The sequence below is a fragment of the Scylla paramamosain genome, chromosome 32, assembly GCF_035594125.1.
Source record: "Scylla paramamosain isolate STU-SP2022 chromosome 32, ASM3559412v1, whole genome shotgun sequence".
Lineage (NCBI taxonomy): Eukaryota > Metazoa > Arthropoda > Malacostraca > Decapoda > Portunidae > Scylla > Scylla paramamosain.
The window spans coordinates 10,263,966-10,287,149 of NC_087182.1; the positions used below are offsets into that span (position 1 = coordinate 10,263,966).

The 23,184-nt window shown below is 43.0% G+C and overlaps 1 protein-coding gene across 1 annotated transcript; it reads left to right on the forward strand.

Moving 5' to 3' along the window:
• Positions 1-2,353: 2,353 nt before the first annotated feature.
• LOC135088872 (uncharacterized) lies at positions 2,354-5,497 on the forward strand. Its single transcript, XM_063983933.1, has 2 exons — positions 2,354-2,452; positions 4,697-5,497. Exons 1-2 carry the CDS (start codon positions 2,354-2,356, stop codon positions 5,495-5,497), a joined length of 900 nt encoding a protein of 299 aa, XP_063840003.1.
• The last annotated feature ends 17,687 nt before the right edge of the window (positions 5,498-23,184 follow it).

Consider the following 23,184-nt stretch of genomic DNA (forward strand, 5'->3'; position numbering starts at 1 on the left):
GCATGTCCAACAAACTTCCTCTTGGCGTCCACATCCAGCATGGCTAGTACCTTACCCACATCATTCTCGTTCTGGAAAGCAACAGGGTCGAGGCCTTAGCTCGGCCTTATCCTCGGTCCTTAGCGGCGACTTCCGACGTTCTCTTTATGTAACCCCAGAGGCCGTTCTCCTTCTAGTTCGATTTGAAGTACTTGCTGTTATAAGGCACTAGATTCGCTCTGTTAGTGTGCCCCAGGTGAAATAGATCCAGATTGTTGACAAGTCTGCCAAACACGGCGCTGTCGCCCTTAGTCAGTGTCCAGAGTGCATCGATGGCCACGAAGCGGACGTGACTCTTCCCAAGTGAGTGCGGGTGCGAGTGTTGACATGCCCGTGGATGATGGCCGCGACCTTTCTGTCTTGTTCTTTAAAAAATTGAACTGTTCGGCTATGCTCGGTTTGTTTAGAATCTTTGAGTCTCCCAATACGCCAAAGTTGGCCAGATCTGTCAGTAAGAGCTGGGTGCACAACTCTCACTTTGATCCATATGGCAAGCAACGCCATGTGCCTGATGCTCATGACTCTTTCCCGACCTTCCACGTCCGTTATCACGGTGAACACGAGCCCCATCGGCGAAACGCTAAAGTAATCCAGCACGTCTCTGGCGATATCGAACGAGCAATTGTTCTTGTCGCGGTTGTCGCAGTTTCCTTCTTCTCTTCTATTGTCACACGCCTCACCGAGGTCGGCCAATAGTCTACCGTTAGGCATCGGTTCGGTCATCTCCATCGATTTTTACATGACGCTACATGACAATTACATGACGCTGACCCCGATGGTGCTGTTCATGACGTACGACGACTTGAACTGCAATCTGCCAATCTTACTCAAATTCTTATTCGGAGATTACGTAAGCAACTTTTCTAAAACATGAGACATCAAGAAAACCAATCCCATCATCAGAGGCCGGTGGTCACCAACACCATCAAAAGATTGAAAGATATTTTTGACAAAAAGAGGAAGAATAACACTATCGATAGAAAAGTGGCGTATGTCAGTCACAAGTATTCTTCTTCTTCAGTTAGCGGCATTGAAAAGTTTTTGGGAACTCTGAGCAAGACTGAAAGCTTCAGGTTGCTGGTGGAACTGCTCAAGTATGATACCTTCTTTCTCATGGCCAGCGCCACGCCCTTCAAAGGAACCGACGATCTCCACTCTATAGATCACATTATCAGAGGAGTGGTGCCGGCTTACACATCTTTTTGTATGGCTTTGAGAGGAGCGGACAAGTCTAACCCCTCGGCCATCGTGGACGCCTTGGAATATTTGACCGTGTTCCTCGAGGATATAGTTGCTGGGGAACAGAGGGTAATTTGTCAGCAGGAGTATAAATCTGGAGAATGTTGAGAGTTCGGTGGTTAACTGCGCCATTACGCCGCTGCAAAATTTCGCCATGGACGAGCTTTCCGCATACTTTATGGAAATGAAGAAGCTCCTGTCCAATGTGATTGGTATAGGCAAGGCGCTACGGTCGTTGTTGTCTTCTCTACCACCCCCTCTGACAGAATCTTCCATTAAAGCCATCATTAAACAAATAAATGAAGGAAAAGTTATCGGCCGCGATCTAATTGAGATGATAGACCACAGAATGAAGGTAATAATGTTGAGAGCCACGGATAGTTCATCGTTGGATTATGATATCACCATCCCGTTCTCGATAGAGAGCCTGATGGCCGGAGATACATCGCAGCAACACAAGAATTCATCTGCCAAGACTAATAACAAAATGGGGAAAAAATCTTCGATAAAAGATCTAGAAGAGGAGGAGGAAGTTGTAACGCCTGAAGAAGAAGAATGTGTTAGTTTCGTAGACAAACTCCTCTCGGGAGCGGGGCTGCTGCCAGAGAAATCAACCGCGGCGGCTTCATCTTCAAACAATTATTGCTCGGCGCCCATAATCAACGAGGTTTTATCAAAGAAGCTAACACAGTATAAAGCGTCGATGGCGTACAAAATGGTGGTCGCCTGTAAAGCAGCACTACTGTTTATCAAGTCGAGATCCATACCGGACACTGTCGAGCGCCTAAGAATGTCGTAATTCTAAGGTAATGTAGCTAGAACAGATTGGAGATTCGTTCTTGTCGGACTTGGCTTCGCGGCTCCTGTATGGCCAATCTTCATCGACTTATGAAAGTAGTAGTAGTGAAAAAAAAAGGCAAAAAAGAAGACGACGACAAATAAGAGCTATAATATATTCGATATTAACCCGTACAAATATTCGCCTTTGGCGAGTAATGTCATGAAGGGTTACGCCAAGGTGTGCGTGACCATGGCATTAAGAACGCTAACGAGGATAACCGGGATAAAAACCGGCATGGGAGAGGATCTATACATGCTAGTTGTACCCAGACCTCCTCCCATTGAGCCCCTCATGTCTCTTTCCAGCAATTCTATAGACATTATAGAACAGTCGGTAGAGAGTCCAAGCATGCTGAAATATCCAACAGAAAATACATTTCTAGGTTCTCAGATAACGGTTTGATGATGATTAGGAGCAGCTCGAAGACTTCCAGCACAGCCAAATGCATAAGCAACTTTAACAACTCTCCCCAGGTGAATGTCATGCTTCTCGGCCCAAAGGAAGCATGGGACATTCCTTCCACGACTCAAAAAAGAACAAATGCAATTTGTTCTATGAAAAATTTTCATTTTATCATAGACTTGCCCTATAACGCCATATCTTACAGACAGACTATCGGCAGAACGCACCGTAACGGACAGTTGACTTCACCTATCTACCTATATTATCTATATTCACCTATCTACCTATATTATCATCGGACTCGCCTGCTGAAAGCCGGTTCTTTGATAGTTTGGAAGCAAGAGTTAAAGATTCTCAAGCTGGATCGTTCGCCAATAGGTACAGTAACGATACGGTGTGCGTGGCCTGGAACAGGCCGGCCTGGAACAGTTCTTGTTAAATCTGAAATAACCTCAATAGTCTTAATTTTATGAGTGTTGTTCTAGTTTCTTAAGTCTCCCTCAAAATGGACGGCCAAGCTCTCGTTTTCGTTTACTGTCACATAGTCACGTTCCTATAATGTGCCAGTATTTCTTGCTGCTGTGTTTCTAGTCCTAAATAAGGGGCTTTAGCCAAGGAAAAGAACTTTAGTAATTTATGTTCATAAGTATTACATTTACTAAGTATAAGTGTAACGCTCCTTTTTATTATTTCTGTGTTTCTTTGAGTCTCCCCAATAATTGTTTTCTTTTGTAGCTTGCGGTGAAGAGGAGGATAATAGCGGTAATTAAAGGTTTAGTGATTATATGAAAAAGTATATTTATGAGGCGTGTATTCGTGGGAGTGATTTAGAAGTCTTGAAACATTTGTTATAAATAGTCTTTACTTATTTCAACTGTGGTTTTCTCTAATCAGTGGTAATACGAATAATAGGATTACATCATGTTGCGTCAGCTTACCAGTAACTCATAAGGTGTCATTCCCTAGCTTATAAAATATGTTAGTAATTTAGAATTCAATTATTAACTTCAACTAATGTCCAGCCTATATGCTCACCTTGCTGGCCAATTATTCCTGCATTTTTATTTAAACTCACGGTTCAGTAAAATTATTTGTGAAAGAAGAGAGAGAGAGAACTAGCTAAGGTTCCAATAACTTCAGAGGCCTGGGGGTGGGTGTTGAGGGGGAGAGCACAGAATGGCGTCTCCCTTCCCTCTGGCAACAGGTGGGTCTCGTAGCTCTGAAATATTTAATTTTTCTTTTATTTAGAAGTGAATATTACTGTGTTCATGTTTATTATTCATGTCTCTAGTGAAGATATAGTGACTGTACGTGTTGACAGAATGGCGTCTCCCTTCCCTCTGGCAACAGATAAAATAGCCAGTGTTGGTCCCACGTGGAGACAGGCCACAGAGTCTTGGGAAAGTGTTAGCCATGTAATGTTTCTTTAGTCAAATATAGTCTACTGTGAATGTGTTGTGAGCAATATGATTGCCCTAGAGAAGTGATGGATGAAGGCTGTGACGCTATTTAGGGATATAACGGTGCCCAGAATCAATGGTACTCTTGAGGAGTTATAAAAGTAATTATTTTCTTGTGTATTCGTAGTGTTAAGTAACGGAGTATAAGTGTATATGCCATACCAGAATTTCAAGTGCCTTTTTTTTTTTTTAGATTAACCACTCGATAAAGTGTCATAGTGGGTCAGTCAACCCAAAGAATCCCATCAGTATTATTCATTTAATTATTTTTGCTATTTTTATATTTTTCGTTCCTCATAATAAAGCCACACTGTAGATACTGTGTGATAATTAACCTCTCCCTACCCTCTGGCCATGACGATGAAGGCGAGAACCATTACCAATCAAAAATGTTTTTTTTTTTCTTGTGTGTGTGCGTGCTTCACCTCTTCTCTCTTCCTCTTCTTTTTTTTTTTCTTCACCGTGAAGATCTTTGCCTCGTCTCATTAGAGCTCTGATCGGACCGGTGAGGAGGAGGGAGGAGGGGGAAACCGGAGGGGGGGACTGGCATTACACTGGTGGCAGCGGTGGGATTCGCTGTAGTCTTGGCCAGTCGTATTGGGAGAGACAGAGTACTGACAGTTGGGTAATATTAGGTCAAAGGTATATCCTCACCATCATAGATCACTTCTCTAGGTATGTAAAATTTTATCCTCTAAAAACAAAACATGCTCAGGGTATAGTAACTAAGCTTTCCCAATACATCTCTGACTTTGGCCGGCCACTCTCCATCCTGTGTGACAATGCCTTGGAGTTCACGGGACGAGAACTAAGAACCTGGGCTGGTCTTCATGGGATAGAACTGCTCTACACCACTCCCTATCACTCCCAGTCAAACGGACTCATCGAGAGAATGCACCGGACCCTGAAGACCGTGCTGTCCCAAATGTGCAAGGGTTACCCTTTAAGGTGGCCCGCCCTTCTCAGTGAATGTCAGTCACACATGAATCTGGCAGTACATAGCAGCACGGGGGTCTCTCCATATGTAGCATTCTTCGCAAGACAGCCACCTCGTTTCGTCACGGCGCCTCTCCTGGCGGTGCAGTCTGAAGATAGTGACGTTCAGCAACTTAAGCGCATGATTAAAGACGCTAGTGTGACGTCACAGAGGAGGTACCGTGCAGTGGCGAACAGAAAACGACGTGATGAAAAGGTCTCAGTTGGGTCCTTGGTGTGGGTGAAATCAGAAACTCCGTTGCCTGGTACCTCTACCAAATTGAATGCTAAGTGGAAAGGACCATATCGAGTGAGTGAGGTAATCAGGGACGGTCAACTGTATGTAGTGGAGGACCCCTATTCTGGGAAGTTAGTACAAAGAGCAGCAGAAAAGGTGAAACCGTATGTGAGCCGGAGTGAAATTATTCCGGAGTTGGAGGAGAACTATTCAGACGGATGTGTTGAGGACGAGGAGGAGGAGGATCAAGACCTCCCTCCCCGCCGCTGTCGACCTCCCAGACGTCTTATTGAGGAGTGCTAATGTGATGCACGAACTCAGGAGTGAGGAGAAGTGAACAGTGTTATAATGTATAGGATGTGAGGGTTAGGAATGAAGTGAGTTAAGAGCAGGAAATCCTCATCCGTCACAAGTGTTCGAAGGTCAGTGACACTGTCTCAGCCACAAATAGAGTGGGGCATTTCGGGAAAGTCGTCCCCAAATTCTCGTCGTGTCAAAACAGTTCATACCAGATGGTAGCTTATGTGTTTCAGTTCGGGGAAGTGTACCCCATTCTTGTGGGCTTTAGTTCGAAAAGTGAGGTTTCCAGGGAACGTCGTACTTGGTTACTTCCTCCTCAAGTTACAGTCATCACCTCTAACGGGTCCTAAGTTTCCCTTGAGGACGTATTACCCCAGTCTTCGTTGTAGTAAGAGGAATGATTTGTGTGAATGTTGGCGAATGTGTCGAATGCTGCGAATGTAATAGATTATTCCTTTTCTATGAGACGGGGAATAAAGAGAGTGACGGAGTTAGTCAGGTGACTTCTCCATAGATTACCCGTAGAGCAGAGGGTGACTGGGGTCCAAGTTCTCTTTTCCTGTAAGTATTCTGTATGTGAAAGGTGTTGGTACAATTTCCTACGGGAAGAAATGTACGAGTCAGGTGACTCAAGGGTAAGTGGTTGAGTCAGTGTCAGCTGTTTAGTAGACCTTATGTATGGATAGGATAGGGAAAGTGTATAGGTAGGATTTTGCATGTATTCTTCACCGTGAGTTTAACTCTGGGAGAATGGGCGTGTGTAACGCTCCTTTTTATTATTTCTGTGTTTCTTTGAGTCTCCCCAATAATTGTTTTCTTTTGTAGCTTGCGGTGAAGAGGAGGATAATAGCGGTAATTAAAGGTTTAGTGATTATATGAAAAAGTATATTTATAAGGCGTGTATTCGTGGGAGTGATTTAGAAGTCTTGAAACATTTGTTATAAATAGTCTTTACTTATTTCAACTGTGGTTTTCTCTAATCAGTGGTAATACGAATAATAGGATTACATCATGTTGCGTCAGCCTACCAGTAACTCATAAGGTGTCATTCCCTAGCTTATAAAATATGTTAGTAATTTAGAATTCAATTATTAACTTCAACTAATGTCCAGCCTATATGCTCACCTTGCTAGCCAATTATTCCTGCATTTTTATTTAAACTCACGGTTCAGTAAAATTATTTGTGAAAGAAGAGAGAGAGAGAACTAGCTAAGGTTCCAATAACTTCAGAGGCCTGGGGGTGGGTGTTGAGGGGGAGAGCACAGAATGGCGTCTCCCTTCCCTCTGGCAACAGGTGGGTCTCGTAGCTCTGAAATATTTTGATTTTTCTTTTATTTAGAAGTGAATATTACTGTGTTCATGTTTATTATTCATGTCTCTAGTGAAGATATAGTGACTGTACGTGTTGACAGAATGGCGTCTCCCTTCCCTCTGGCAACAGATAAAATAGCCGGTGTTGGTCCCACGTGGAGACAGGCCACAGAGTCTTGGGAAAGTGTTAGCCATGTAATGTTTCTTTAGTCAAATATAGTCTACTGTGAATGTGTTGTGAGCAATATTATTGCCGTAGAGAAGTGATGGATGAAGGCTGTAACGCTATTTAGGGATATAACGGTGCCCAGAATCAATGGTACTCTTGAGGAGTTATAAAAGTAATTATTTTCTTGTGTATTCGTAGTGTTAAGTAACGGAGTATAAGTGTATATGCCATACCAGAATTTCAAGTGCCTTTTTTTTTTTAGATTAACCACTCGATAAAGTGTCATAGTGGGTCAGTCAACCCAAAGAATCCCATCAGTATTATTCATTTAATTATTTTTGCTATTTTTATATTTTTCGTTCCTCATAATAAAGCCACACTGTAGATACTGTGTGATAATTAACCTCTCCCTACCCTCTGGCCATGACGATGAAGGCGAGAACCATTACCAATCAAAAATTTTTTTTTTTTTTTCTTGTGTGTGTGTGCTTCACCTCTTCTCTCTTCCTCTTCTTTTTTTTTTTCTTCACCGTGAAGATCTTTGCCTCGTCTCATTAGAGCTCTGATCGGACCGGTGAGGAGGAGGGAGGAGGGGGGAACCGGAGGGGGGGGTGGCATTACATAAGTTTATAAGTCAAAACTCATTGTGTGATAGTTTTTGTAGTTTTGTAAGAATGTACTGAGAAACGAAGAATTAGAGCTGTTGACAAACATGATGGCGTCTCACTTAGCCTTAGAATCTTCTATTTCCGAGTTCTGCACGATGGAGAAATAGACATTCTTCATTTTGGTGCCCAGACCCGGGAAAGCAAGTACCTAAGTTCAAGATTTAGACAAGTTTGTGCAGTGACAACGAAATGGAGAAGCTTAAGAAGAAAAGAATGGCGTGTAGGGGCTGGGTGACAAGATCCTCACAAGCTCTCTCAGAGGTGCTAGCTCAGCCCACTCCCACCCTTAGTGAAATGGAGTACGCCATTCAAGAGTTTAACAAAAGACTAGCCAAGTTAGATGAAGTACAAGAAGAACTACAAGGTGAAGTCGAAGCTGAAGAACTGGACCAAGAATTAGATGAAGCTCACGCCTTCAGACAAGAAAGTATGAAACCTAGACTTCTAGCTGAGGACAAGATAAGAAAGTTAGCAGCAGCAGCACCAGGTGGGTCTCCAGTTCCAAGTAGTGTAAGTGGATCTCAAGACTCAGAAGCTGTGAATGTGAAGTTACCCAAATTGGAGCTGCCAAAGTTCAGCGGTGAAATCACACAATGGCAGTCCTTTTGGGACCAGTTCAACTCCCACATTAATGCTACTAACCTTCCAGTAATTAGTAAGTTTACCTATTTGTTGTCTTTACTGGAGGGGGATGCCAAGAGTGTGGTCAAGGGGTTGGCACATACCAGTGAGAATTATCAAGTTGCCTGTGACTTACTGAAAGACCGCTATGGGAAGCCAGAAAGAATTATTTTTGCACACGTCCAGGCCTTGCTTTGTGGTCATGTCAACCTTAATCAAAATGGAACAAAGAGTGTTGCTCAACTATGGAAGTTGCACGATGAAATCCTAACACACATTCGTAGTTTAGAAGCTTTAGGTGTCAGTGGGAAGCAGTGTGAAGTGTTTCTCACCCCTATTATCCTGTCTCGCCTATCCAATGAACTGAGGCTAGAATGGGCCAGGGATGGGCATGGACACGAAAGTGATTTGGGGTGGCTGTTACAATTCCTTCACAAAGAAATATCAAGATTGGAAAGATCTGAAGCCTTTAAGGGTAAGAAAAGCATTAGTGACGAAAGGAAAGAAAGTAAAGGTTCTAAGGAAAAGGTATACTCAGCTGCAGCCCTCCATGCTTCTTCAAAACAAGAAAGCTCTCTCTGCTCTTTTTGTAGTAAAAGGCATAAGTCGGAGAATTGTTTTGCTGTGTTAAAGTTAGATGGTAAGGAGAGAGGTGAGAAGATAAAAGGTTTGGGTCTCTGTTTCAAGTGCTTAAACAGTGGACATATGTCAAGAGAATGTAAGTCCCACATAAAGTGTACAAAATGTAATGGTACTCACAATGTACTTATGTGTGGCGTAAAGTTAGAACCAAGTTTAAAAAAGGAAGAATATAAAGAAAGTAAAAGTAGTGACACTAGTGCCAAACCTGAGAATGTAGTACTTCTGTCTGGACAGGGTAGTAACTGCACTATTTTACAGACTGCAAAGGTCCAAGTAAGCACAGGAGATGGTAATGTTGTAGTAGCTAAGGTTATGTTTGATAATGGTGCAGATAGAACCTATGTCAGCAGTAGTTTTGTGAAAAAGTGTAAGCCACAATGGGTCACTAGTACACCTATACTGTACTCTAGTTTTGGAGGTCACAGTGCTGGAAAGAATGAACATAGAAATGTTTATAGTTTAAAGTTATGGAATTCTGAAAGGAAAGTTGTACCCATTATTGCAGCTGAAATACCTAAAATATGTCAGCCTTTAGTGAGACCTGTTGTACCCAATGCAGTGCTTAATTCATTTTCTCATGTTGCATTAGCAGATGATTATCAGCAGGACTCTCCTCTTGAAGTTGATATCTTGATTGGATTAGACTTCTATTGGACATCGATTTCACCTACAGATGCCATTGAACTGAATAGTGTTGTAGCCATGAAGTCTGTCCTTGGGTATGTACTATCTGGTAAGATATCTGAGTGTGCTCCCACACCCCCTGAGTACTCTGCTGCACAACTGTTATGTATTTCCAGTGTTTCAGATGCTGATTTAAGAAGATTTTGGGATCTGGAAACTGTAGGGATTAAGCCTAAGGAAGTTGTAGAAAGTTACAGTGATGCCAGAGTACACAGAGAATTTGAGAGTACGGTGCAGTTTGTGGATGGCCGATATGAGGTCACTCTACCATGGAAAGATGAATTTGCTAAAGATAGGCTTATGAACAATGAAGGTTTAGTCAGAAAGATTTTAAGTAAGTTGATGGTTAAGTTGGATAAGGACAAAGAACTAAAGAAAGAGTATCAAAAGGTGTTTGATAGTTGTGAGTCTGATCTCATAATAGAAGAAGTACCAAGTGAAGAAGTATCAGATGTGAGTCCCGTGTACTACATGCCACACCGTCCAGTAGTGAAGTTGAGCAGTACAAGTACTAAAGTAAGACCAGTTTTTGATGCCTCTGCCACTGGTCACAATGGTGTGTCATTGAATGACTGTTTGCTGTCTGGCCCATCGCTCAACCCGGACTTGGTTGAGGTACTCATCCGCTTCCGTCGTTGGCCCTTTGCCATAACAGCAGACATAACTAAAGCATTTTTGCAAGTAAGTGTTCAAAAGAATGACAGATGTTCATAGATTTTTGTTACCAAGAGAGGATGGTACGGTGCGGCACATGCGATTCACACGTGTACCCTTTGGTAACACAGCTAGTCCCTTTCTGTTAAATGCTACTATCAAACATCATTTGGACAAGTATCCAGAAACAAGTGTAATACAAGAACTGAAGTCTAACATGTACACAGATAATTGGTTAAGTGGTGCAGATACAGTTGTAGAGGCATCTGAAAAATTCTGTGAAGCACGTAGTAATTTAGCTGATGCTAGTATGGATCTTACAAAGCTTGTGTCAAATAGTCTCTTCATTACATCCAAGTCCCATGACCAGTACCTTGTAAGTGGAGATGAACCTAATACTGTGTTAGGGCTGAAGTGGTGTAATTCACAGGATACATTCTCTTTTGTTCCCATTAACCCAGACACCAGTGTTGAAATAGCCTCTACAAAGCGGAGCATACTTAGTGTTATTGCCAAAATCTTTGACCCTTTAGGATTAATTAGCCCCTTTGTCATGTACGGCAAAATTCTCTTTCAAGAACTCTGGAAACTAAATGTAAGTTGGGATGAAGAGATGCCTTCAGATTTGAAGTCAAAGTTTCAGAAATGGCTTCTTAGTAGTCAATGCCTCAAATCATTTCATGTAAACAGATGCTATTTTCCAGAGCTATCTTGGGGGGAGCTACGCAATGTAGAGCTACATGGGTTTGGTGATGCATCAGAGAAGGGCTATGGAGCATGTGTATACTTGCGAGTAACCTTAGAGGACAATTCATCTAAGGTATCGTTAGTAGCTTCCAAGTCAAGAGTCCCTCCCATAAAGACTGTTACCTTGCCAAGATTAGAGCTAATGGGAGCTCTTTTGTGTTCAAGACTGGTGGACTTTGTTAAGACTTCCCTTAAGTAGATAGTAACACTCAATTTGTGTGTTGGACGGATTCCACTATTGCCCTGTCATGGATACAAGGAGAAACTAGTAAGAAAGATGTACTTGTGTCTAATAGAGTAAGGGAGAGATTACTAGGCCTATCCAACGGTTGTATAACTTAGAAGTAACTAGATCTGATGACATTGATCTCTCTTGTAGGCCTATGATCTATAATAACCCTGATGTTAATGGAAATTCATGTGATGAGGACACCAGTTTGTCTGTGGATACTGTTAGTGATGATAATGTGATTTCTAAGACTAGATCTGGTAGAATAATCAAAGTTCCTGCTAAGTTAGACTTATAAGATGATGAAGTGAAGATTGTAATATGTGTCATTAAGTTTAAGTTTAAGGATTTTTGTAAGATTTACATATATATTCTTAGGATAGGTGCTTTAACGCCCCCTATGGCGGGAGAATGTTAAATCTGAAATAACCTCAATAGTCTTAATTTTATGAGTGTTGTTCTAGTTTCTTAAGTCTCCCTCAAAATGGACGGCCAAGCTCTCGTTTTCGTTTACTGTCACATAGTCACGTTCCTATAATGTGCCAGTATTTCTTGCTGCTGTGTTTCTAGTCCTAAATAAGGGGCTTTAGCCAAGGAAAAGAACTTTAGTAATTTATGTTCATAAGTATTACATTTACTAAGTATAAGTTTATAAGTCAAAACTCATTGTGTGATAGTTTTTGTAGTTTTGTAAGAATGTACTGAGAAAGGAAGAATTAGAGCTGTTGACAAACATGATGGCGTCTCACTTAGCCCTAGAATCTTCTCCTATTTCCGAGTTCTGCACGATGGAGAAATAGACATTCTTCAGTTCTTGGACAAACAACTAGTGTTAAAGACGATGGGCATGATGATAAAAATGTTGACGGGAGACATAAATCCTATAGAAATCTTCATAGCTCTGTCGAAAATGACCATCAAGATGGAAGACGGGCGGTTTTTATGCTATTGTGGAGGGGTTGGATGTCACGAATGGTTACTTTTTAAACATTGTGTTATTGGGTCTTCACGTCTCTTTGGTGTTGATTGGCAAGCGAATACATAAAAGATGAGGAAGATCGGAACCGAGCAGAAAGACTGGCCGGTGTTCTATCTATTGATGTTAACACTATGAAATCTCTAGCCAGTGTGATGGGCAGTCTTGTTTTCTAACCTGTGCTTCAAGCTATCCGGTATAAAGAACATCGTACCAGCAGATTGCCACGTGTCAGGAGGAGGAAAAGGACCGCTAGACATGTATGATCACAAAATGCTGGCAATAATGAATAGAGAAGATGCGCCAAGGGCGACGTCATCGACGATACCCTGGTACAAAAGATAGCTGAATCGGCCAATGTATTAATAAAGTCGACGATATCTTCGCCTTCATGTACTTTTGCAGTAAACGGCATTGGCGACATTAATAACAACAACCCTCTCGTTTACGTGCCCGACAAGGAAGGCGAATAAAAAAGGGTTTGATTTTTGGGCGGTGGCAGGCGCGAAAATGTAATATCCCACGGAGACATACTCGGTTTCGTCGTGTCCGAATCTATGGTGACGTCCATATCTAAGGTAGCTGCCACTAGCGTTATTACAATACTATGTAAAGAAGATCCTAGATTGATAATAATGTAGAGATGTCATCGGCGCTATTAAGGCAGTTTACGTACCCTTATTATTATAGTTCTTATGCTCTATGTCTAGCTAAACGCCTTACTGACACAATGACTTATAAACAGTTCCAGAACGAGTACTTTGGAGTCAAAAAGGAGAGCGAGTTGATGAGAGATCTTTTCATAAGTACCCAAGCCGTAATGGCTAGAGATGATAGACTAGAAGGCTTATGCCGCAACAGAAAAAATGTAGTGATGGGCGCTACCTATCTTTCTATACGTGTTTCACCTGCAACAGTTAAAAGATCTCAGTGTGTAAAGCAAAGAGTAATCTTGGATTATACAGAAGAAGAACAAGTAAACGAAGAACAGAGTATCGCTATCAATACTGCGCAACAGGAGAAGGGAGAAGAGGAAATGATCAAGGAGCATTTGAAGGTTACAGCAGACTCCGCAGCTACTACCGTGCTTACGTCAGACGACAAGATTATGATTAATAACTATGACCTTGATATCGTCTGGGCGACTGGAGAGAAGGTGCAACTGATTCCAAAGAATAGTATACTCGTATATGTGTCAGAACATATCGACTTTTTCATATATGCCGACATGTTCATGACCGAAGTCGATAAAGTTTGACAACTTAGTTTTGATAATTATGAATGCCATGGTTTACCCATATTTTGCTTGTATAGTCCTAGTGTTACAACAAAAAATTAAACCGAAGAAGAATAAAAATATTAAGAAATATAATATTTTTGGTATTATTTCCTTTTCTTTTTTGAGTACGAGTAAGCTTGCATGTACTGAGGGAACGGCAGAAGGGAAGGAGTAAGGGAAAGCGGGAGAATAGAAAAAAGAATGGGGGTTGTGCCTTCACAATGACATCTACTGATCACCGCTGAGGCAAGGTGGATGCCTGTCGCTGCTGGCGGTGAGAGCGCCAGTTCCGTCATCGGCCCTGGAGAATAAACTGGGTTACAGCGCCATCCAGTTTGGTGAAGAGAGCCGCTGACGAGGAAGACGCTTCTTCGGAGCTTGACCGCTGTGGAAATGGGAAATAGACGGGAAGGCCTACGGTTTAACCCCACTCTGTGAAATGACCATTTTTTCCCTATAATTTTGCACATATACGAATTGGTTCATTAGGCAAATAAAACTTCAAAAGAGATATTGTTTTTATTCCTCTTTCTTTATGTTATAATTTCTGTACTGAAAGGCTCAACGATAAAGGCGACACCAATTCAGACTGGCGCGCGAACGCAACTGACAGCTCCAGTCGGAGTTCTAGCCCCTCGGCACGAGCCAGTCGCTCACACGAATTTAGTGTGTCATCCCCCCCGATCGGGGTGGCTCAACAGGTGTCGCCACTGGTATCGTTGTCTTTTTTCAGAATAATAATGTAAAAACAAAGTCCCGTTTAGACCATGAATCCACAATTGACTATGTAGCTTGTAGACACTACATCTTCCTCTACCATACTGTTAAATAATTCTAGTCTGTTTTCATTTGACTTTTCGACTACAGGAGAGGTCTGCCACCGATGGTGTTTTTACACACAGAAACAGTTCGTTTCCTCTAAATGTTTTGTTCCATACGAAATCCTATAAGACAGAAGAAGCCGTATCTAATCTGATTGGACCATTCTCATCCAAAGGATGCACGTAGTCCAAATACTTTACAGCTTTGACTAGACGACTGTTCTTGTCAAAACGACAACTAGTAATCTGTTAAAAGTTTCCACACTGGCCACAAAACCCACTCTCGGGTACAATCTCAGCACTCTCTTGCCGCGGCTCACCTCCCGCCTTTACTTGTAGACAGTGAATACTTGCTGCTGGAACTGATCAGGGTGAGATCTCCTGCCGTTTTCCGCTTGGGGGCTGTGTCAGATCCTCTTACTCGCTGCCCGTCAAGAAGGTTTGACAGTTGACGTCAAAGCTTGCCGCTTATATCCTCCATTATTACGAGACCGGCGAGGTTTCTGATGATAAAATCTCCATTCTTTAGAATGCTTTTGTATTTGGCGGTTGTTTCTCCTCTAAAGAAATATGCATTGACTACCGATGCCCCAATAAGAGAGATTAGGGTAACTAACGTCACAATAAATACAAATTCCAACAACCCCCACCAACTGCCAAACACACCGTTTACAAATCCTTTTGGATCCATATTCGTCTAGGCGATATACCTACGATGGGCTCTAATCAACTGAACTTAATTTTATCTCTGATCGACGACTCTGAACACAATCTGAGGGAAGGAATGAAAAAGAGTTGCGATTCTATAAGTTCCAACCTCCTGAAGCACATTCAGCGTATAACTAACAACGCTAACTATAGTGACACATTCGAATGTATAAACATCAACGCCATGGTCATGGCCAGGCGGGCTAAACCGGAAGGTTGGGATTACGCCCTGACAGCCTGTTATAGGATGAAGAATCACATGAAACTCCTTTCGACGGCCGTAGAGAATATACTTGGCGAAGTTAGACTCGTCCTTGCCGATTACGTTAGCTCCCTCTCTAGGATAACAGAAGAAGAAGGGAAAGCATTGGCATTTGAAGACACAAAAGTGTTTGAGAACAGACCTCACTCCCTAGGCAGGGTGCACCCTCCGTATTCAAAGAGCATAGCAAGTGCAGTCATCCTACAGGGTGAAGATTTGGCCGATATTGGCCTCATAAGAGAAGCCATGGGCAAGATTCAACTTGAAAATGATATTTTCGAAAGAGAGAACGGAACCAACAAGAGGCTGATCAGGTTCGACGATAAAGCCACGAGCGTACTGGGCGTGATGTATGCGCCGACCCTGGGTGAAGACGAAGAAGAAGAGAAAAAAGAGGAGGGTAATACGCAACTAACACTGCCAGTGGCCCGATCCGTAGATGACGGAGCCGCCTGGCGCCTGTCCATCCAAGAAGGAACTGACTATCCTGGTGGTGATACGATTTCTCTAACGTTTGCTGAGACAAAGATCTATCTATCAAGGCGTTAACCGACTTTATGACTAGAGTGGTTGCACCTAAAGCGCTTATGGCTAGAGCTATAGTGACCATGTGTGTCCATTTACGCAATTATGCTCAGGCTATAGTTGAGACTGACCTATACAAAGTGATGGAAGCTCCATTCAACGCGAAACGCGTCTGAAATGATATCGTCAATGTCAAACTGGAATGGTTCATGCTGATAGCCGTGCTCATCTTATTCTTGGATGACAAGAAGGACAAGTTCACCGCGATTGAAGGACGACATCGCAGAAGAAAACGTTCTTGTCCTTCTCACTAACGTAGTAGAGAGTCTGCTCCCCTGGCTGCTGATCCAGATGTGGACCAGACGCAACCTGTACAATTGGCCTGAAGAACTGAGCGAAGAAACAGAGTCGCATTCTGGAAACAGTCACACTGGAATCGGCGCTTGTTTCCTCTGTAGTTGACAGGTTCATTATATGCAGACCCGGTGAAGATCATCCTTTTCTCTTGTTTGCCAACGACTCGAACAGAACACTCAGACGTCGCATATCTTCTACAAAGGCAGAATTCTTAGTCTATTCTCAGTTAATTGAAGAACGAGGCAATGTATGGTACTCAGTGGTTGGTCAAGGAAGGAGGAAAGGAGAGTTCTTCGGGTGAGACCACTAGTAGTAATAACAACTTTGGTGTATTTATCAAGAACGACGAAGCTTCTTCAAAGCCTCTGTTCTTGAATCCCATGTTTAAGACAATGCTTTTCCCCTCTAGGAATCATCAAATAATAACAAACTCTATCCGTCCTCTCTTAACACCCGACAGGAAAACATAAGGAAAAGCTTCTAGTGACAAGAAAACTGGTGGAGAGTGGATAACGCTCGACTTTAAGATGTCATTCAGCAGGGATCTGGCCACCTTTTGGAAGAACATGTCGTCCCGCAATGCGAGCTACTACCACGTCGAGCAGCATTTTAGAAAAGGATATGGTCAAATTAGAGTCCAAGATAGAAGAACCGAGCAAGAGCGGAAAGGAACAAACAAGAGAGATTAGTATCACAGAGGATATGTTAAAGAATTTTCTAAGCGGTCTGAATACTGCCAATGTCAATGCCGAGAAGGCGATATTCTTGACTTGTTTATGGAAAAGCTGTGCCGACAAGATGATAGGGCTTTTTTCATCTACGGCAGAGTTGTGATAGATTTGGTTTGCTCGAGTTTGCGTGCGACCATCCAACCCAAGCCAGGTTCAACTGGTGTCACCGGTATCATTGTGCTTTTCAGAAGATTCATATTAACATCATAGAGCTGCGCAGCTTTTTGGATTTGATGAGGTATATTTTAAAAGTTCTTCTTAAAGGCTCGACGATACCGGCAACGCCGGTTGAGCTGTGCCAGAGATGGAAGGTGACACGCGGGAGCAACAGGGGAAGCTCCTATACACTCCTCCGGGTGCTCAGTTGAATTCAGTGTGTCACTCCAAGCTCCGGCCCAGCCCAACTCCTGTCGCTGGTATCATTGAGCTTTTCAGAAGAAAATTTTTAAAACATACCACATCAACACCAAACTTTTGATATTAGTATGAATCTTCTGAAAAACTCAATGATAACGGTGACACCAGTTGAGCCGGGACAGCCCGGCTTAGAAGGCGTTGCCGGTATTATTGGCCTTTTCAGAATATTTTGACATTCAAAAACCTGTGTAGCTTTTTAATCTAATTAAACTTGTGAAAAATTCAACGATACCACCGACACTAGTTGAACCTGGCTGGACCCTGAGGGTCACGCGCGAACACAACTGGGGAACACAGCCCTGGATGCTCAGTTAAATTCAGTGTGTCACTCCAAGCTCCAGCCAGACTCAACTGGCGTTGCCGGTATCGTTGGGCTTTTCAGAACATTTAAACTATCAAACAAATTACCGCCGGTGTCGAGCCTCGGTTGGAGCTTATTGACGACACCATATGGATCAACAATGACGAGTCGGACCATTGTTCCGTTCTTACATGCGTATGTATGTACAGTGAACCGGGTATCCACCTGGATCATTCAATTTATCACCGCGCTTGAAGAAAGACATAAACATACGATTCTACCGATTTCGTTCCAAATTTACAAACAACGTCTGCCAACTGATTGGTAATTCAGGAATTAGTATCGTTCACAAGGCAGAGCGGCGCCGCCGGTACGTCTTATACGCATCGCGAACTCAGAAGCTATGACAAGAAGACGCTGCACCGCATCCTCTTTGTAAACCCTCATCTGCTCTTCAGCGAATACGAAGGCTACGACACTGTATGGAGATGGTTAATAAAGCACGACTACTTCCTCATCATGAAGTTCGTTTTGAACGAGGCTAGCGGAGGAAAACACGGCATTAGATGGTACATACCTTCCAACTGGTACGATAAGAACAACGGATCGAACATATTCACCGATCACTCATTGCCTTTAACGGCAAGAATATTCGACTTGCTATTTACCATGTCGGGGGAAAATCTTCACCTCTACAATGAGACGACCAACGAGACCGTACTGCACATACTGGCGAAACAGAATACCATTCAGGGGAAAGAAACAGCATTCAACGTACTAAAAAAACATTGCTGCAGAGAACAGCATGGACTTGGATCCCGACCTGTTAGATTTTGCCGGTAGAACAGCACTTCACTACGCTCTCGAGAGAGGCGAACTGGGGATGGCCGAGCTTCTAGTAGAGAGGATTTGCGTGGATTGGGACCTGGGCATGAAGAGCGCACTGTCCATCTCGAACGAGATGTTGGCTAGCAGGCATCCGGAATGCGTTGAGTTCTTACAGAAATGCAGAGAAAAGTATTCCATCAAGCACAACTCTGAATGCGGCGGTGAGACCTGCGTTATATGCCAGGACGAGATAGAGGCTTCTGCCTACTCATTGTGGTGCTGTAAGGTCAAACTACACACGGTTTGTCTTAGAAAGTATTTGGCTAGAGCAAAGGCCCCTAGTTGTGTGTTGTGTCGACAAGAAATATGCAAGTACAATAACAAGGATTTGTACGACAGTATACCAAATACTGTGTTCAAAAGCAAATGGGAAAAGGAGACGGCACAGACACAAGCAACAGCAGCAGAAGCTGCTGATTCTACTCCCAGCACTGAAACCGAGCCAGAGGCGACAGTGGCGACTATGGATGCAGCAACCGACGATGACACTGCTGCTTCTTATCAAATAGAAGAAGATGGCAGCATACCGATCATTTCCGGTCACGATGTTTCGGCTTTCCCGCCCTTCAGTGATTATGGGATTATCGTCTCCGATGAGAGAACAGAATTTTCTTCGAACCTGTACAAAGAGAAAGTGATCTACCGCCACCAAACAACCCATATGTTCGACCAGTCCCTTCCACCACCACCACTGCCTCAACAACCCCTATCCGCAGGAGATGGATGACCGAGCAGCGAACTGGTTTCTAACCAATATTGAGAACCGAGCGACGAACTGGTTTCCAACCAATATTGAGAACCGAGCGACGAATTGATCTCCAACTAATATTGAGAACTGAGCGACGAATTGATCTCCAACCAATATTGAGAACCGAGTGACGAACAGGTTTCCAACCAATATTGGGAACCGATCGACGAACTGGTTTCCAACCAATATTGAGAACCAAGCAACGAATTGATCTCCAACCAATATTGAGAACCGAGCGACGAATTGATCTCCAGATATTGGGAAACGAGCGACGAATTGATTTCGACTTCAAACTTTGGGTTGCTAGACTAGAAAACATTGTTGTATAGAACAGCATGGATTTGGATCCCGACCTGTTAGATTTTGCCGGTAGAACAGCACTTCGCTACGTTCGAGAGAGGCGAACTGGAGATGGCCGAGCTTCTAGTAGAGAGGATTTGCGCGGATTGGGACCTGGGCATGAAGAGCCTGTCCATCTCGAACGAGACATTGGCTAGCAGGCATCCGGAATGCGTCGAGTTCTTACAGAAATGCAGAGAAAAGTATTCTATCAAGCCCAACTCCGATGGCGGCGGTGAGACTTGCGTTAAATGCCGGGACAAGATAGAGGCTTCTGCCTAATTAGTGCGGTGCTGTAAGGTCAAACTACACACGGTTTGTCTTAGAAAGTATTTGGCTAGAGCAAAGGCCCCTAGTTGTGTGTTGTGTTGACAAGAAATATGCAAGGACAAGGACAAGGATTTGTACGACAGTATACCAAACACTGTGTTCAAAAGCAAATGGGAAAAGGAGATGGCACAGACACAAGCAACAACAGCAGAAGCTGCTGCTTTTACTGCCAACACTGAAACTGAGCCAGAGGCGACAGTGGCAACTTCGGATGCAGCAACCGACGATGACACTGCTGAAAGGGCGATGAACTATTTTCCAACCAATATTGAGAACCGAGCGACGAATTGATTTCGGACCAATATTGGGAAACGAGCGACGAATTGATTTCCAACCAATATTGGGAACCAAGCAACGAATTAGTTTTATCTTCAAACTTTGGGTTGCTACTCCAGGAATACGTCAAGACGAGAGTAGAAGACGAAGGCTACAGGAACGTTATAACTGTACAACTCAAGCATATTCAAGACTACGAGACAGTTTCTGATGGAGAGGACAACGAGGATTTGCTACTGCAGTACGAAAACAGTACGAGTGGCTGTACGTCAGAGGTCTTCACACTCAAACCAGGAAAAAGATCAAAAAGTTGCATTCTGGGCTGTTGACAATTGAAGAATATTGACAGTGCTATAAACTTGCATGATTTCGAACAGTTGTTGGCCGCTATCAGTCATGTTCTATCGTTCATGTGATGAATAAAGACTTTGTTAATTTTGTTTTTTATTTGTTACCCAAACAAAAAATGTTTGTCTACGACAAAAATGTCGTACTTACCGACCCTTTTGATCCTTCCAGTATCTACTCAGTCTTTGGGTTTAGATAGTGCCCCTCCAGATGTGGTGGACGCCAGAACCATAACCTCGCTGTTTCCCGGGGAGTTCAAGCAAGAATACAATACCTTCGACTGTCACAAGTGAGTATTGAAATGCACGGTGTGGGTAATTGCCTGGTGTGCAAGTCTGTGGGAGGAGGCACGTGCGTTAAGATAAGTTGCGACATCGAAGAAAACGGATACTAGAGATGGGAGATGTCAAACCCTTTCACTACTATAGAAAAAAAGCTCACGTTCAAAGACAGCTATATACTATGGACCACACCCCAATTATCACCACTACAATTACGATGGGTTGATTTCTAAAGGATTCTACGATAAAGAAAGGACGATGCATACTCGGAACAGAACCTGAAGTGAAGAACGTGTAGGATCTGTTTCCGTTTACCTGTCAGTCTGATAGGCGGCCGATACCGGCGACACCAGTTGAGCCCAAGCCTGAGCCCGTAGTGACAAATTGAATTCAACTGAACTGTCTGGAAAGGCTTCAGACCATTTTTTTTTCTCACCGTACTTACCTCACGGCTAACCACGTCCTCAGATCTATGTTGTTCTTCAACAACTGCACGTCGGTGTCTCACAACCTGCCAGTGCTGCCCATGAGCGTGTACGACGAGATAACTCGCCTTTGCCTCGGTCGGAGCTTCCTCCAGTTGCATCTGTGCATGACGCTCAGACCCGGGCTCAACTGGTGTCGCCAGTAGCGTTGAGCTTTCCAGAACATTAGTTAGTTCATCAAACTTTTCAGAACACTAGTTAGTCTATCAAAGAAAATATGACTATTTTTATCTTTTTTTATTTCACATTTCTGAAAGTACACTTTCAATCTTAGATAAAGAAGGGATTAATACATCAAACAAGTTTTCTATCATTACAGACTTATTGCCTATCTTCTTCTGAAGAGTGGTTTCGCCTGGAAGTAGCGCAATGAGAGAAGAGTTCCTTCTCTACATAATAATGTTGTTAATGTAGGTTATCGTATTTGAAACGCAAGGGTCGGACGAATCCAGTAGGTAGTCGTCGTTTTCCTCTTCGTCGTTATTAGCAGTCTTGGTCACCATCTTCTCGAGATCGATTAACGAAGCATACAACATCCAACTACAGCAGAGTTTTATCAAAATGTCCATAGAGATAACCATAGAAAGAAAATAATCCATAGAAATAAAATAATAACCTTGTTATCTCCCTTCAGAGCAGTCATGAATTGCGATAGCTTTACTATAGGCATGCTCTTGATGCGAATAATGTCCGAAAACAAAGTAGTTTGACGAACGGACGATCTATCATGGCGTTGCTGCAGACCGCCGACAGTACGTCCATTATACGCTTGTTCTCGTCGGCAGAGGTCCGTTTCTTATTGTCGCCTCCTCCTTGCCTGTAAACACCGTCTCTTTTGGCAAACTGCATGAAGTGATCCAGCACGTCACCGACCTCTTGGGAATGCTCCTTTAATGTTTCCAGGTCTCTGGCTATAACTTGCAAGGTAATCATGTCAATCCTTCTGTCTGTATCATTCTTCTTCAAAGAGTCCTGTTGCTGTTGTTGTTTCCTTTGGAAATGTTTCTTTTTGCTGTTGGTGGCAGTGTGATTCATCTTATAGTTGTCTACGAGATCAGAATGCAAAGAGTCATAAACTGGTATGATCTGACCGATGACTGCAAAGATGTCAGCAAGTTGGACTTGAATGGCTTCATCTTCTATATCCATGGCCCTGGTGCTGTCTTGACGCGGTGTTTCCATTGAGAACAAGCTTAGAATGATGTAAAATAGTTTGTTTCATCCATTTAAATACAGAATCAGATCAGAGCGGTGCGGTCAACAGAAGCGCCATCAAAAGCTTAATGCCCACGACCGCCATTAAATTAATCCTGCGTTTTGTCCGTTTACTGAAACCTTTCCTTCCTCCTTCTTCTTTTTTGACCACTCGATGTGGACACCTATGTGTCATGTTCTTGCCAGCTCTCTTATTGTTGTTGTTGATGTGCCTTCCCCTTTTCTTTCTCCTATCGCCAGGTGAAGAAGAAGAATGTATGAACGAATGAGAAGGTAATAACGAAGAACAAGAAGGTGAGATTGAAGACGACGATGAATATTCATTTTAGTTGTACTTGCTAGTATCTTTATCGTCATGGTGACAACATGTAGAAGGTACGATCAAGGGCTTAGGCATAGAAGAAGTAGTAGTGGCCAATAAGATGCTAGAAGGTTTATAAGTGTGAACATGTTCTTCCTTTTCATTGTCACGATCGAGATCAATATCTGAATTACTAAACTCTTCCAACGGTGACAGACATTGACTTGTTATGTAGCCAGAACAACAATATCCTTTCCTTCTTTTCCGTGTTCCCTTCATTATTCTCATTTTCTTATTCGTTTCATCTTCACATCTCCCCGATGGTTCTTCTAAGTCTTCTTTGTCTTCCACTCTTGTGGGGGAAGCAGCAGCTTTGT

Excerpts from the sequence above, each read along its gene's own strand:
- LOC135088872 (XM_063983933.1), top strand. The coding sequence starts at position 2,354 with ATGGGAGAGGATCTATACATGCTAGTTGTACCCAGACCTCCTCCCATT. Across the intron at positions 2,453-4,696 it reads TAGACATTATAGAACAGTCG|GGTATAGTAACTAAGCTTTC; the intron begins GTAGAGAGTCCA and ends AAACATGCTCAG.